This window comes from Carica papaya, chromosome 6, assembly GCF_054855325.1.
Source record: "Carica papaya isolate Zhongbai chromosome 6, ASM5485532v1, whole genome shotgun sequence".
NCBI classification, from domain to species: domain Eukaryota; kingdom Viridiplantae; phylum Streptophyta; class Magnoliopsida; order Brassicales; family Caricaceae; genus Carica; species Carica papaya.
In genome coordinates this window covers 8,602,029-8,618,103 of record NC_142314.1, presented here as the reverse complement: position 1 = coordinate 8,618,103, position 16,075 = coordinate 8,602,029, and the positions used below count along the sequence as shown (strand labels likewise).

At 35.3% G+C, this 16,075-nt stretch overlaps 3 protein-coding genes and 1 pseudogene across 3 annotated transcripts; 2 read left to right on the top strand and 2 right to left on the bottom strand.

Annotated features, from left to right (window-relative positions):
* Window positions 1–496: 496 nt before the first annotated feature.
* LOC110819024 (uncharacterized) lies at window positions 497–1,724 on the bottom strand. The gene has a single exon (XM_022048107.2). It carries the CDS (start codon window positions 1,494–1,496, stop codon window positions 624–626), a length of 873 nt encoding a protein of 290 aa, XP_021903799.1. The 5' UTR covers window positions 1,497–1,724; the 3' UTR covers window positions 497–623.
* Window positions 1,725–3,899: 2,175 nt separating this feature from the next.
* Window positions 3,900–5,005, bottom strand: LOC110819088 (uncharacterized; annotated as a pseudogene).
* Window positions 5,006–5,540: 535 nt separating this feature from the next.
* Window positions 5,541–6,013, top strand: LOC148253287 (uncharacterized). Its single transcript, XM_088223308.1, has 2 exons — window positions 5,541–5,635; window positions 5,719–6,013. The coding sequence occupies exons 1-2, from the start codon at window positions 5,541–5,543 to the stop codon at window positions 6,011–6,013; spliced, it is 390 nt and encodes a 129-aa protein (XP_088079434.1).
* Window positions 6,014–7,807: 1,794 nt separating this feature from the next.
* On the top strand, window positions 7,808–8,766 carry LOC110819086 (uncharacterized). The gene has a single exon (XM_022048166.2). The coding sequence runs from the start codon at window positions 7,945–7,947 to the stop codon at window positions 8,764–8,766; it is 822 nt and encodes a 273-aa protein (XP_021903858.2). The 5' UTR covers window positions 7,808–7,944.
* Window positions 8,767–16,075: the final 7,309 nt, after the last annotated feature.

Here is a 16,075-nt window from a genome sequence, read left to right as displayed (position 1 = left end):
TCGCACGCTTGATCTGGGCCGTCCGATCGCGCATACGCGGATCGCCAACGTGGCCCGTCCTGGATCGACGTGGTCTTGCCACGTGGCAGGTCCCGGTTGGCCGGGACTGCTGACTGGGTCTGCTGACGTGGCTGCTGACGTGTCCTCTCCTTTTTTTTTTTTTTTTTTTTTCTTCTTCTTCAATTTCCAGGGCGCTACAGATATTATGTAACTTAAACCCATATATGAACCTAAAAATCACATATTTTCCTATAAAGAATCATGATATCATATGACATAATTTTTATTTATTTGATAAGCACTTATCTATTTCCCATATATATGAATTAGCAGGCAATGATTTTCTCTTGTATCTAATAGTTAAAATTTTCACGCTCCAGTTGATAATACCTAAGATATTCATAATACTATTCAAAAAAATTTTAATCTGTTTAGATTTTTCATATTTCTATTAAATATTCTAAAGAAAATAACATCAACTATTAAACATTCAAAATAAAAGTTAAAAAGATTGATGGAAACTGTACTATAGAGTCAACGGCCTTGCCAAATATTTCTATATCCAAATGATTGTTAGATGTATATTTTGTTTATGTACAAATATCAGTTACATATATTCAATTCTAGTAGTTGAAGATGTTGAGGATTGAAACTCTGGCTTTGATTAAGCACCTATAGATGCACTCAACTCCTCCTTCAAGATCATTGACACACAGCTCCAAGTTTTGCAGCTTGTGTTGCACATTCTCAGTTTTTATGTTGTTGTCTGATTTGCAGCCAAGGAAGGACCCCAATGCTGAATCCACCAGACCAAATTCGTTTTCATCTTCTTCCTCGCACGCTATTCTCCAGTTGCTCATCAGCTTGGAAAGCAATGACCAGTTGCTGGTGAGCTTTGCTTGTGCCTTTGATCCACATATAAAGGAAAACAGTGATTCAAGTACAGTGATATTGACTTTTGCTACCTCTTTCAAAAATTCAAAAGTTTCATCATCTTTGTCAAACATGTATTTAGTTTCCAAACCCTTCAAGTTCTTCAATGCTTTGTGGATCATCTTCTTCACAGTCTTCCTAGAGGCTAAGAATTTCCTGACCTCATCCACAATACCAATTTCACCACCTCTTTTTCTTCGGATGGCTGATTGAAACTCATGTACACTTTCCTTTGTTTGCCACAAGGCATCCTTGGCACTGTTGCACAGATCCAAGAGCCTAAGAGATCCATCCAATACTTGATCAACCAGTGCCTTGTGCTGCTCCTGGGTGAAAGCTTGCTGAGTCAAAGGCAATTGAAACAACTTATTAACACAATCGTTCAAATCCTGGAGGCCACTTATTTTTCGGCTGATGGATGATGAAGATGTAGAGGTGTCCTCGGAGGATCTCAGTCTGCTCAAATACTCACCAACTTCTAAACTGAGTGGGTGTGGCCTAGAGGGCAAGCTGTTAGATCTAGCATGGTACGTTGACTGGGTTCTTGAAAGAGAGGCAGTCATTTTTCTTAGAGGCCAGAAGGCTTTGCTTTCAACGTAGAATATGTCTTGTTATCTTCTCTCCTTCTTGGCCGTCTTCTCAATATATTTATGTATGGATACAATGAGAGAAAGAGACATAAGGAATCTTATCTTCTTTTATATTCAATAGACGGGCAATGTATTTGAGATCTAGATCTTCATGCTTCCTCTGCAATGTTCAACCAATGTCTCCCCACCACCACCTTGCCAACTCAACCAACAATTATTTTAAGGGAAAAAAATCAGAGCAGTATCTGCAGATAAAGTAATTTAGTAGCTGCAGAATGATTCATAAACTATTCAATGCACGAGTGACAAATACAATGTTACCTAACATACATCCAGCTTGGCCACACATGGTAGTGGCGTATAATAAAATGCTTCATATTGTGCACGCATAAAGTTGCTTATCTTCACCCATAACTGTATCTTCATCAGATTGTTTATTTACCTAATATAACATATATAATTCACTTGTAAACAAGTATAAAATAAAAATTACACATATCAACTTGTCCTGTGTTTCTATAGGATAGGAGAGCTCTACAGAGCCACTCGTATGTGATTATAGAAAATATATTTATTTTAGAACACGAGTAAAACATGTATCATATATACATGTAACTGGAAAGATTATTTCACAAAATTACACTATCTTAAGGCTTTATTTAGATAAATTTCAGTGATAGTTAATTAATATATAGTAATGACAGTAATTGAATAGCAATAATATAAGATTGTAATGACAAAATTTTTTTATGTTTGGATGATAATATATTAATGTATGTTAATGACATATTTTTATTTGGATGATAGTATGATATAATTGTATTTTTAGCTCAATTACTAATTTACCCCTACATATTATATGTAATAGTAAATGGTATAAAAGAAGTATATAGAGAAAAAAAATTATTTATCAATATAATTATATTTGTATTTAAATAAATAATTATTATACATAATTAAATTAAAATTTTATATTTAATAAAATAAATAATAATTATTTATATTATTACATTAATTTAATAAATTTTTAATTGTCATGACATACATGAAATTAATTAAATTAGATAGGGGTATAATGAAAAATAAATAGAATGCTCACCAAATACTACCAATATGGTGATTTAAAAATCCACTCCAAAATTTATCAGTTAAATAACATTTGTTATTTTTTCACGTCTGTAAAATATTATATATTAAAATTTTATTATTTATCATGATCCAAACAAAGAAAAATTTTATTATTTATCATGATCCAAACAAAGACTTAATGTAAGATTTCTTTTCAGCCTTATACACACAGGGCCCAAGTTTATTCCATGTTTGAACATTAACATATGTCAGTTTGACCACGTTTTCTGAGAGAATTAAGAATCTGCACACTGTTGGCTCAGAAAACTAAGAAGCTGCAGACTGTTGGTCCAGATAAATAATTGATTCAACATTATCTTCCATCTTTTTAATATTAAATGAATAGTAAGATGTTCTTTGCTTGGATCTGCATTTTACCTCAGTCGTGCCTATGTAGTCTCCTCACCCCAGCTTTTCAACTCTGTAAATATAGTAATATAGCATACTACACAACGAAGCATAAAAATTGTGGTGCACGAGTGGCATATGAATTGTCAGCTACATAGATGGTAAATCCTAAGACTACATCATGTAGTTTGTCATCTTCTAAACAATTTACTTTTTCTTTAAATATCTTCCAAATGGATAGTTGGGAGAAGTAATATCAACCATAAAGGTTTGGAAATTGACAGAGATAGGAGGAAAGTACTCTATGGTGGCAAAGTTTGATAAGGCTAATAATTTCTTTTTCAAAAGTTTGTAAAGCAAAGTGAATATCTAGGGTTGCAAAAAAAAACCCATTATAATACCCTAGTTTCAGATCAAAAATATATTTAATTGTTAAGCTCTATATAAGAGCTCAAGTTAGTTACTAGTAATAACTTGAGTTTAACTCTTTGAGAGTTAGTTGATTGGATCCGAAAGATTGTTGGAATAGTGGTACTTGAATCCAGATTTGTTACACGTAATATTAAAGTATATATTAGTTTAGTGACTTTAATTAATACATTCTTGCACCTTGTGAACTCTTGGATTATGATTTGTGATTGTGTGATGTGTGATTTTTGACGAGAACATCAAAAATTTGAACAGTGGAGATTTGTGATACCTTATGACTGTGTGATGTCTGAAATATTTGATCAATGTAGATATCAGTTACATAATTCTAAATGTAGTGGCTGGAGATGGTGAGGACAGAAGGAAAGTATAATACAGAGGAAAATCTTGAGAAGGCTAATAATTTGTGTATCACAAGGATAATTACATATGTAATATTTTATGTAAAATATGAGTCAAATCATCTTAATTCTAGTGGTTGAATCTGTTGAGGATAGAATCTCTGGCTTTCATTAAACACCTAAAGAGGCATTAAAGTCCTTCAAGATCTTGAACACATAAATCCAAGTTCAGCATCTTGCTTTGCAAATTCTCAATTTTTGTGGTCTCTTCGGTTTCGCTGCCCTTGGAGGAGCACAAAGCTGCATCCACCATAACAAATTCATTTACACTAGCTTCTGCCTCACATGCAATTCTTCTGCCGTGCATCAGCTTGGAAAGTAATGGCCAGTTGTCGCTGGGCTTTGACTGTGCCTTTGATCCAGAGATGAAGTACAACAATGGCTCAAATACTACCATAGTGACTGCTATGACCTCTCTCAACAAACTAATCATATAACAAGATTCATCATCTTTGTCTGATGTGTATTTATTCTTCAACCCCTGAAAGCTCTTCAAGGTCTTTTCGTTTGTCTTTCTCAGAGTTTTTGTAGTGGTCATGAATTTCCTTACCTCACGGGAATTTGTTATGTTTCCTCTTCTTCTGCTAATCACTGATTGAAATTCATGTAGGCTTTCTTTGTTTGCAACAAGGCATCCCTTGCATTGTTGCACAGATACAAAAAGCTAGAGAGATCCACCCAAAACTCCATTAACAAAGACCTTCTGCCGATCTTGGATGTAAGCTTGCTGAGTGAGAGGCAATTGAAGCAACTTATAAACACAATCAAGCAAATCTTGAAGACTGTTTAGTTGTTGTTTTTTGATGATGAAGAAGGAGAGGCGGGCTTCAGATACATAAGGTTTTGATGTTTCAATTTGCAACTCTGTCCTGTGACTTGCTCCTTGGCATCTGCTCAATATATACCATGGAATGGGAAAGACATGAGGAATTTCGTCTGCTTGAAATTGATATTAACATGATTTTGATCTGGATCTAACTGCAATTTCAGCTATGTTTATGAAATGTATTGCCAAATCAGCTCGCCAATTCCTCAAACAAGTATTTTAAGGATCTCATATCGGGGAAAAAAGGAGCCAAATAAGTTATATAGCTTACTGCAGAATAATCCATAAATATGTAATGCACGAGTGGCATTTACAATCTGTTGAAACATAGAAAATTCCAGCTTGCCCATTCTCCCTTTTACAAACCTGTTATTAGATTAAATTGTCTTGACAACTGACAATAAAATTCATCATCTGTAGCCCATGAGATAGACATGCCTTCCTAGCTAGACACGATTTTGCCAGTAACCAAGACATTCGACAATGCAAACAAATTAGTTTGATCCCCTTTTGCACATGCATCAAAAGGATTATTCTACACACATGGGAATTACATAATTAAGTGCATATGAAAAATATATTTATACGTCATATACAGATTATTTTAGAGGAAGCAGGTCAACTTTCAATTTGCAAATATAGAATAGTTTATGAATCAGATAACTGCTGGGGTGGCAGGAACATTGCATAAACATCGCTGACAGTGTTTTGATCTGATCTAAAATGATGCCACTAGTAGTTGATAAACAAAGCTGATCAGATTCCTTACGTCTCCACCACCCTGAAATATAAATTGAAGAAGACCAAGAGGAAAGAAAGTGAATTCTCGTAGAAGACTGCAATTTATTCAACTTCTCATACAAGGCCTTCTTGTTTCCACCAAAAATGGCTGCCTCTCTTTTAAGCAGAAAACCTGCTTTCCACACCCGATCTAACAGCTTCCCCTCTAGACATCACGCTCTCACTTCACAAATTGATGGGCATTTATGTAGAGTGAGATCTTCTAAATCAGCCTCTACATCATCATCATAATAAGCAATAAACTAAATGACCTTGTTAATAGGCTGCTTCAGTTGCCACTCACCCAACAAGTCTTAGCCCAACAACAGTACAAGAAATGGGGTGAAGCAATTCTTGATAGTTCCCTTAGGCTCTTAGATGTCTGCTGCATATCAAAGGACTTGTTGCTGCAAACAAAGGAGAGTACACATAAAATACGAACTGTTTTGCGGAGAAGAGGTGGTGAAGTTAGTAAATGCATGGCCACTAGGAAGACTCTCGTGAAGGCGATCAACAAGGCCCGGGAGAACTTCGAGGCAACAGAAGCTAAAACAGATTCTTTCTTCCACAGACAATGAGAGCATGGCAGTAGTTACTACATTAAAAGAAGTGGAATCTGCCACCCGTGCTGTCTTCGAATCATTGTTGTCCTTTATGTCAGGGAACAGGGCTCAATCAAAGATAAAAGGCTGGCCTCTCGTTTCCAAGTTAATGCAACCCAAAAGGATCATGTCCGAGGAATCAGATTCAGAAGTCAATGAATTTGAGAAGGTGAACGCAGCACTGCACAGTCTCGCTGGCCGCAGGCCAATCAGTTTTGAAAGATCAGAGCGCAGTGAGAATTTGCTAAATTGGCTCACAGACCTGGAATTGTGCATTCAAGATCTGGAGGAAAAACTTGAAAGCCTGGCGAGGCATTTGATTAAAATTAGAGTCTCCCTTCTGACCATTCTTAACCACTAGCTTAGAAGATCACGAACTTAAATTCTTCTGCATGAATGGTGTATACTTGTATATCACACTTTTGATAATAAATACAGTCACCTTGAGATGCCCATGGCACTTCCCAATTTTTCTTCAATTTGTTGTCTCAGTAAAGAAAAAAGTAAAAAGAAACTACTTCAAAGCATACTGGGAACTATTCCCAGACAGCAGTAACATGGATAAATCAAGACTAGAAAAAAATGTTACAAGATTTTTATCATTAATTTCAATCATGTATTGACCTTCTTAAATTCTAAATAACGGATTAGCTTCCAAGCTTTGTAATTAAACTTTATACCAAGCATGTAAGTATTCCCTTTGTCTCGACTAATAGGATTAAGAACAAATCAAAATAGATGACTTCCACATTAACTCTCCATTTCACATGCTTTTAAATAATGAACAATGTGCTAGTGTCTTCATGTTAGGGGGATGCCAACTAAACCTACACGCTTTGGATTCTAAATTTTTAATATTCTCTTTTTTATTCATTAGCTTCTAATGGGATTGGACAGCAAGAGGAAAGGATCTTGTCTGCCACTCGCAAGGCAATCAGCATACTGATGATGTTGCTAATTAACCAAGTGTTGATGGGATGAACTCGGTGGATTTAAATCATGGTTTTAGGGATCATTTTGTAATAACTTTGCAATGTTGGACATGGTTTCAGAGTACTCAATGTGCTACTTTTCTCTAGCTACATTATCTGCGACTGACAAGAGACTAACTAGAGAATTGTATAATTAGAAAAGCCAACACTTTCTCTGTTTGAAGGTTCTGTGCAACAATGAAATTTTAACAAGAAAAATAATGCAGAAAAGTAAAATGACACAAGAAATTTATGCATTTCAGTCAATGTAGAAGGTATAGATCTGAATTCCTTACAGAAAAATATGAAGATTACAACTTCCTCTAATGGCTAAACCCTATATCCAGTCTACTCCAAAACCGTTTTTTGAAAAGATACTATTTCCTGATATCTAATTTGGTAAAAATAAAATCAAGATAGGTTATAACTAAAGGAATGCATGGAAAGTAGGAATGAAAATAAAACAACATATTCCATGTATGGAGATCTTGCCTGCCTCCTGCACAGCAATCACACCAGAGACTTGAAAGCTTGAATCGGTTAATAACACATAAATGATTGCACGTGTATATGCACATGCACAAAAGGGTGCTGGCCTTAGAAAGATGGGTTTTGTCTTTTACTATATCATAAAGAAACCTTTTAAATCAGTACCCCTCGTGCAATATTTCCTATATTATATGGAACCAACACGTTTGGTCCTATTAGTTTTTAATAATTTGATGCTGAGTGGGAGACATGCATAAATAAACATTGCTGAATAAAGACCTAAATCCAAATCAATATTTTTCTACTAGTGCTCCATAATTGAAGAGGAAGAGATTCCTTTTGTCTCCCTTAACTTGTTGTATACTGAAGAGAGGCAAAGAACAGAAGGCAAATTGAAAGAAGTAGGTTTAGCAATATTCATCTTCTAGGCCTTTCTTTTTGTGAGAAATGGCTGCCTACCATGTTCGCTCCAACAGTTTGCCTTCTACACCACATCCTTTCTTCTCACAGATTGAAATAAATTTGGGCAGAATAAGGGCCTCAGAAGGCACTCCATCATCCTTATCATCAATAAACCACAACCTAAGTGGACTTCAGGATTTGCATGATTGTTTTGAGAAGTTTCTTCTCTTGCCTCTAACCCAAAGAACATTAGTACAAGAGCAACAACCAAAATGGAGTGACTTGTTGGATGGATCTCTCAGATTGTTGGATGTATGCAGTACTGCTAAGGATTCCTTGCTGCAAACAAAGGAATGCACGCAAAAACTTTTGCCGATCATCCGGAGAAGAGGTGGAGTTGAAACTGAGGCTAAGAAATTCCTAGCCTCAAGAAAGGTGATTAAAAAGGCAATCCACAGGGCCATTGGAAGGTTGGAGAGTATGCAAAAGCAACGAGAACTTTCTTCCTCGAACGCAGACCAGGAGACAATGGCCACAGTTAGCATGTTGAGAGAGGTGGAAGCAGTTACTCTCAATGTATTCAAGTCATTATTGCTCTTTATATCAGGTTCAAAGTCTCAATTAAAGCCTAGTAGGTGGTCAGCAGTTTCAAAACTGACGCACCTTCAAAGAGCAGCCTGCAAAGAAGAAAATGCAAGTGAATTTGGAAAGGTGGTTGGTGTATTACGATCTCTCTGTGCTGTCGAAAGTGTGCAAGACCATCTGAAAAATTTGGAGTTGTGCATTCAAGATCTGGAAGAAAGAATTGAGTGCCTATACAGACAAATGATCAAGAGTAGAATCTCTTCTCAAGGCAGATTTAAATAAAAAATGCTTAGCAGGAAAAAGAAAAGTCTTAGTTTCTATAAAGAACTGTGTCAGGTTCTTGCTCATTATGGGCTAAAAGTGAGGTCGGAAATAGAGAAAAGAGAGGGAGAGAGAGAAAGAGAGAGCGAGAGAGAGAGACAGAGGACAAAAGGGAAAAAGAAAGAGAGAATTTAGATGAGTTATTCCTTCATATTTTTTTTCATTACTTTTTTTAGTATTCACTGTTGCATAGATAAAAAATATTTAATTTCTATTTTTAAAAGGTATTTAAAGTGTATATATTTTATATCTTTCTATAATTAAATTATATAACTGTACTTAAAGAGATATCAGCTTTGAACCTTGATTATTGTAAATTACTCTAAATTAGTCTTTTGACTTTTGTACGTTCACTTATTTATTGAATCAAAAAATAACAGAAAAATATTTCAAGTCATTCAGTCAAAATTTTTCTAAATCAAAAGTTATCATGGTCTTAGAACTCTGGTCATAGAGTTTTATGATTTTTTTTATTGTTCTTGGTGTTATTAGAATTTCAAGCTAATGTAGATTGCAAGTTTTCATCTATGTGATTTTTCATCAAAACAATTCTTTGTTTCTTTTGGTTGAGATTGCAGATCAAGTTTAGGTGAAGAGGAAGCTCATGTAGTTTGGTAATCTTCCAGCTATATTAGGTTGCTTATCTCTCTACATTTGAGATAATTTTAGATTGTTTTATATAGTGAAAATATTTGGTGATAAATATGAATTTTTTGTTAAATTAAAGAGAGAATTATTCAATATGGGAATTTTGATATCGATTATATGTCACTGGAAAATAATTATAGAGACACCTTGATGGCACTAATCCAGCACCAACAGATGCTACTAAATTAGAGCAATGGAAGATCAAGGATGTTAGGGTGATGTGCTGGATCATTGGGTTACATAAATCTCAATTGATTCTTAATTTACATCCTTGTAAAGTTACACGGACAATATGGGAGTATTTGAAGAAGCTATATAATCAAACAAATTTAGCCAAAAGATTTCAGTTAGAATGTGATATTGCAAATTATACCTAGGGGAGTATTTATTCAAGAATATTTTTCTGGTTTTCAAAATTTATAGGTAGACTTTTTTGATATAGTTTATGCAAACGTGTTTAAAGATTTTCTTGTTGATGTTTTGGTTTTCATGAGACTAGCAAACATGATCAATTTTTAATGAAGTTACAATCAGATTTTGAAAATGTTCGTTCTAATCTAATGAATCGTCATCCTCCTCCCTCCTTGGATGTGTATTTCAGAGAATTAATTCGTGAAAAATAATATCTTTTTACACAAACCACTCTTGAATAAGAAAAAATGGCCACAACACACGACATTATCAGCTCAGGAAAAAGGTAGGAGAAGAAATATGAATAAAGTTCAATGTTTTAGTTACAAGAATTATGGACATATTGCGGTAAACTATACTAGAAAATTATGCAATTATTGTAAAAAGTAAGGGCATATTATCAAAAAATATTCAATTCATCCTCAAAATGGCAGACCACTGCTTTTCAAGCAACTGTTAGCAGCTCTTCCAATTATCAGACTCAGACTGGGCCCTTAACTACATCAGTTAATCAAAATGTTGTTCTTACTCTTGAAATGGTGCAACAAATGATAGTTTTAGCCTTATCAGTCTTGGGGATTCAAGGTAATGGTGATTTTTTTGTAGAAAATATAATAATTAGAAGAATAAATTAGGATTAAAAATTATTATTTACAACTGTTATGTGCTGTAAATGGAGGGAATCACCAACAAATTTGTTGTAACAAATTTGTCCTTAGAAACAAAATTTTGTTAAGTTTCTCTCCAGAATTTATTAGGTTATTAGGGTAGTAGACTTGTATATATGTGTGTGAAAATCATTCATCAAAATATGAAGAATATTTTCTCTCAATTTTCTTCATGGTATCAGAGCAATACCTGATCCAAAAAAGAAATTGATATCAAACCCTACTGAGCCGTAATCAAAAATGGCCTCGGGTGAGCTTTCATCCTCTCCACCAGAAGTTTCCTCTAGTTCTTATCATCACACAGCAACAACCAGAGCTGTGAGTAAACTACCATCATCCTGTATCACAAGACATAAACTCGATGGCAGTAACTTCCTTCAATGGTCGTTGTCTGTCCGTCTTTTCATCCACGAAAGGGGTCGTTATGGGAACCACACTGACGAGCTCATGCCTCCTCCAGCGTCCAATGCAAATGCACAAACCTAGGAGATTGAAGACAGTATGGTCATGTCCTGTCTCATTACCTCAATGACTCCTGAAATCGGAGAGAATTTCCTTCTCTATGAAACTGTTCATGAAATCTGGAAGGCAGCACAGGAACTCTACTCCAGCAAGTAAAATACTTCTGCAATATTCGAAATAGAGTCAACTCTTCATGACCTTCGACAAGGAGAACTCAATGTCACCCAGTATTATAGTATCCTTAGTTGAAATTGGCAGTAGATGGACGCCTTCGAAGAGCGTCACTGGAACTGCCCGGAGGACGCGAAAAACTTCAAAGTCTTTGTGAAAAAAAAAGCGAGTCTTCAAATTCCTGCTAAGGCTAAAAAAAAATCTCGATGCGATTCGAGGACGTGTTCGGACCACCAAACCCTTGCCGAGTCTTCGAGAAGTTTTTTCTGAGGTTCAACGCGAGAAGAGTCGTCGGAAGATCATGATGGGAGAGAATGACCAACCTCACCAGACTGAAAATTCTTCAGCTCTCACAACCTGAGCGATTGACAGTCAAACGAAGAAGACAAGGCCCTGGTGCGACGAACTGTCGGAAGCTAGGGCACACTCGGGATTGTTGCTGGAAGCTTCACGGCAAGCCAAGTGACTGGAAATCACCTTTGGGTGAGTGAAAAATATCAAAAGCAGAGACCTCCAGCAAGCTTCGAGGAAATCATGTGACGGCTAAGGAAGTAATTTTTTATGAGATGGGAAAAGACCTATTTACCCCTGAACAGTTAGAAGCCCTCCAAAAAATCTTGTCCAAGAAATCTCACCCAGTCAGTGCCTTTGTGGCACACAAAGGTAATATTCATGGTTTATCTGCTCTTTTAGAAAAATGACAGGTGTGGGTGGTAGACTCTGGAGCATCTGATCATATGAGTGGCGATTTCTCAATGTTCCAAAATTACAGAAGATGTGAAGAAAATATTTCAATCAGAATTGTAAATGGGTCTCTCTCAAAAGTGGCAGGAATGGGCCTGTAAATTTGTCTCCAAATTTGGCTCTCTGTTCAGTTCTCCATGTTCCGAATTTGGATTGTAATTTGTTGTCTGTCAGCAAGCTATGTGAAGATTTGAAATGTGCTGCGAAATTTGTTTCTAATATGTGTAATTTCTAAGATTTGGACTCGGGGAGGACGATTAGCAGTACTAGGATGAGCTCGGGATTATATTTGCTTCAAGTCAACACCTCTAAAAGACAAGCTCATAAAGCAGTATGTGAAAACTCTGTTCCTATTTCTAAAAATAATGACCATGATATTATGTTGTGACACTATAGACTAGGACATCCAAACTTCATGTACTTAAAAAGGATGTTTCCACTACTATTTAAAGGAAAAGATCCAGTTTCATTACAGTGTGAAGTTTGCCAATTTTTTAAACATACTCAAATTTCATTCCATAGTCTACCATATAAACCATCTAAACCATTTGCATTAATTCACAGTGATGTTTGGGGCCCTTTCAGGGTTTTCAACATTTTCGGAACTAGGCGGTTTGTATTTTTTATTGATGACCATACAAGAATTACTTGGTTATTTCTCATGAAGGAAAAATCTGAAGTGGGATCCCTATTTAAAAAATTTCATACAATGATTCGAACCCAATTTCATGCTACCATCCAAGTATTGAAATCCGACAATACTTGTGAATATTCTGAAAATACTCTTGAAAAATACTTTACTGAACATGGCATGCATTATTCATCAAACCTCCTGCGTTCATACTCCACAGCAAAACAGCATAGCTGAAAGAAAAAACAGACATATTCTTGAGGTTGCTAGATCTCTCATATTCACCACACATGTACTAAAATATCTTTGGGGAGAGGTTGTCCTTACAGGTACCTATTTGATTAATCAGATGCCCTCTCGTATTCTACAGTTTCAATCATCATACACTATCCTCTCAAAAATCTTTCCTGATTCTCACATCTTAAACACTTTGCCACTTAAAGTATTTGGGTGTTTAGCATATGTCCACATTCATAAACATCTTCGTGAAAAATTAGACCCAATAGCAAAAAAGTGTATTTTTGTTGGGTACTCAGCAAATCAAAAAGGATATAAATGTCTAGTTCCGAAAACCCGCCGATTTTATAATACCATGGACATCACCTTTTTTTAGAATCAACCATTTTATCCCACCACTGATATTCAGGGGGAGACATTCACTCAGGAATATCAATTGTGGGATGTGTGTGTACCACCTCTCTACCCATAAAATCCATCACCAGACAAACCTTCCTTGGAGATTGAATCCGAAACCTCACAAAAGAAATTAGAACCAAAACCTGTTATAGAAAGCGCATTACCTGCAACAAGTGAGTTACGTGTCTATACAAGAAGAAACAAAGGAAAAGCACCTGAATCATCCAAGCACTGCCATGAATTCCCCACTGATCCAGGTAACATAATCTCTGTACTAACTCTTGATTCCGTTGATTCTGATATTCCTATTGCTTTGAGGAAGGGCACTCGAACATGCGCCAAACATCCTATACAAGACTATGTTTCATTGGACAAATTATCCTCAGAATATCATGCTTTTGTGAGTAGGATAGACAGCAGTTCACTTGAACCCAGAACAATACATGAGGCCTTGGAAATTCCAGAATGGAAGTTAGCTGTCCTAGATGAGATCAGGTACTTGAAAAGAATGAGACATGGGAACTAACTGATCTTCCTCTAGGAAAGCGTCAAGTGGGATGCAAATTAGTTTTTACAACCAAATATAATCTAGATGGGAGTGTGAACAGGCTTAAGGCCCGCCTGGTAGCCAAAGGCTATACACAATCATATGGTGTAGATTATCAGGAGACGTTTGCACCAATTGTCAAGCACAATACTATTCGGGTACTCCTCTCACTTGCATCTAACCTTGACTGGCCACTGTATCAATTAGATGTAAAGAATGCATTCTTTAATGGCGATTTGAAAAAAGAAGTGTATATGAATATACCACCGAGGTTCGAATTAACTGATAACTCTCAGAAAGTGTATAAATTGAAGAAATTGCTCTATGGCCTACAACAATCTCCAAGAGCATAGTTTGACAGATTCACAAGAGTTGTAAAACATAAAGGATATGAACAATGTTAATCCGACCATACATTGTTCGTCAAATATTGCATATCAAGTAAAAAGGCTATTTTGATTGCATATGTTGATGATATCATTCTTACAGGAGTTCACTTTGAGGAGATTCAGAAACTTAAAGAATTCCTATCCAAAGAATTTTAAATAAAAGATCTTGAAGCACTAAAGTACTTCCTCAGTATGGAAGTAGCTAGATCAAAAAAGGAAATTTCAGTTTCTCAACGAAAGTACATTCTGGATCTCCTAAAGGAGACTGGGATGCTAGGAAGCAAGCCTGCTGACACCCTTATGGACTCAGTCATCAAACTTGGATCCAGAATCAGTAATAAAATAGTTGACAAAGGGAGATACCAAAGACTTGTTGGGAAACTTATTTACTTGGCTCACACAAGACCAGACATCAGTTTTGCAGTAAGTACAGTAAGTCAGTTCATGCATCAGCCAACAGAAGATCACATGAGTGTTGTGTATCGGATTCTGAGGTATCTCAAGAAAACTCCAGGACAAGGTTTATTCTTTCAAAAAACAGACAGAAGGGGTGTTGAAATTTACACGGATGCAGATTGGGCAGGTTCTACAAATGACAGGAGATCTACATCAGGATATTGTACTTATGTTTGGGGTATCCTGGTTACCTGAAGAAGTAAAAAACAGTCTATTATGTCTCGTAGCAGTGCAGGATCTAAATTTAGAGCGCTCGCTCATAGTATTTGTGAAGGTGTATGGTTGAAGAAAATATTTGAAAAATTAAAAGTCCTCAACAATATGCCTATAAAAATATGGTGCGACAACTAATCAACAATTAGTATGGCCAAAAATACAGTACATCACGATAAAACTAAACATGTGGAGATTGATCGTCATTTCATTAAAGAAAAATTAGAATATGGGACTATAACTCTGATGCATATTTCAACTAATCAACATATCGCAGATATTCTAACTAAAGCTCTTCCTAAGAGAACCTTTGATGACATAATATCCAATCTAGGTTTACTCAACATATTTATAAACTAGATTGAGGGGGAGTGTAGAAAATATAATAATTAGAAGAATAAATTAGGATTAAAAACAGTTATTTACAACTGTTATGTGCTGTAAATGGAGGAACCATTTACAGCTGTTATGTGCTGTAAATGGAGGGAATCACCAACAAATTTGTTACAACAAATTTGTCCTTAGAAACAGAATTTTGTTAGGTTTCTATCCAAAATTTGTTAGCTTGTTATGGTAGTAGACTTGTATATATATATGTGGAAATCATTCATCAAAATATGAAGAATATTTTCTCTCAATTTTCTTCATTTTTATCTAAGACTTGACTTGTTTATTTTACCACATCAAATCACATGATTGATTCAGCTAATTTGCTAAAAAATGTTCATCCATATCATAGTTCAGAACTTATTCAAGTTACAAATGGAAACAATCTATCTATTACTGTTGTTGGTAATATTACTCCAATTTTTAAGAATATTTATCTATCATCTGAATTTTCTAATAATATTTTTTCAATTGATCAATTAGTTGATAATAACTATGATGTACATTTCTCTCGTGATGTTTGTTGTGTTCAGGATCACGTATCGGGGACGGTGAATGTGAAGGGGACTAAAGTTGGACGTTTGTTTCTTCTGTATATTTTCATTCCTAATAATATTTTCTTAACTTGTTCTACTATCATTAATAATAATGAGGTGTGGCACAAATGTTTAAGACACCCAAATTCAATTATAATGTTTTATTTGTTGAATTCTGGATTATTAGCCAATAAAAATCAATTCTCTTATTTTTTTTTTATTGTGCAACTTGTAAATTGGGAAAGAGTAAAATTTTTCCATTTCCTATTGCTAGTAGTCATGCAAATAAATTCTCTGAAATTATTCATAGTTATATATGGGGAATCACACCTATTATTTATCGTGCACATTGTAAGTATTTTGCGATATTT

Bases quoted from the DNA above. Each gene is read 5' to 3' on its own strand.
- LOC110819024 (XM_022048107.2), bottom strand. From the start codon at position 1,496: ATGACTGCCTCTCTTTCAAGAACCCAGTCAACGTACCATGCTAGATCT.
- LOC110819086 (XM_022048166.2), top strand. From the start codon at position 7,945: ATGGCTGCCTACCATGTTCGCTCCAACAGTTTGCCTTCTACACCACAT.
- LOC148253287 (XM_088223308.1), top strand. From the start codon at position 5,541: ATGGCTGCCTCTCTTTTAAGCAGAAAACCTGCTTTCCACACCCGATCT. The intron at 5,636-5,718 runs GCATTTATGTAG...CCTTGTTAATAG, and splicing joins CTCACTTCACAAATTGATGG to GCTGCTTCAGTTGCCACTCA.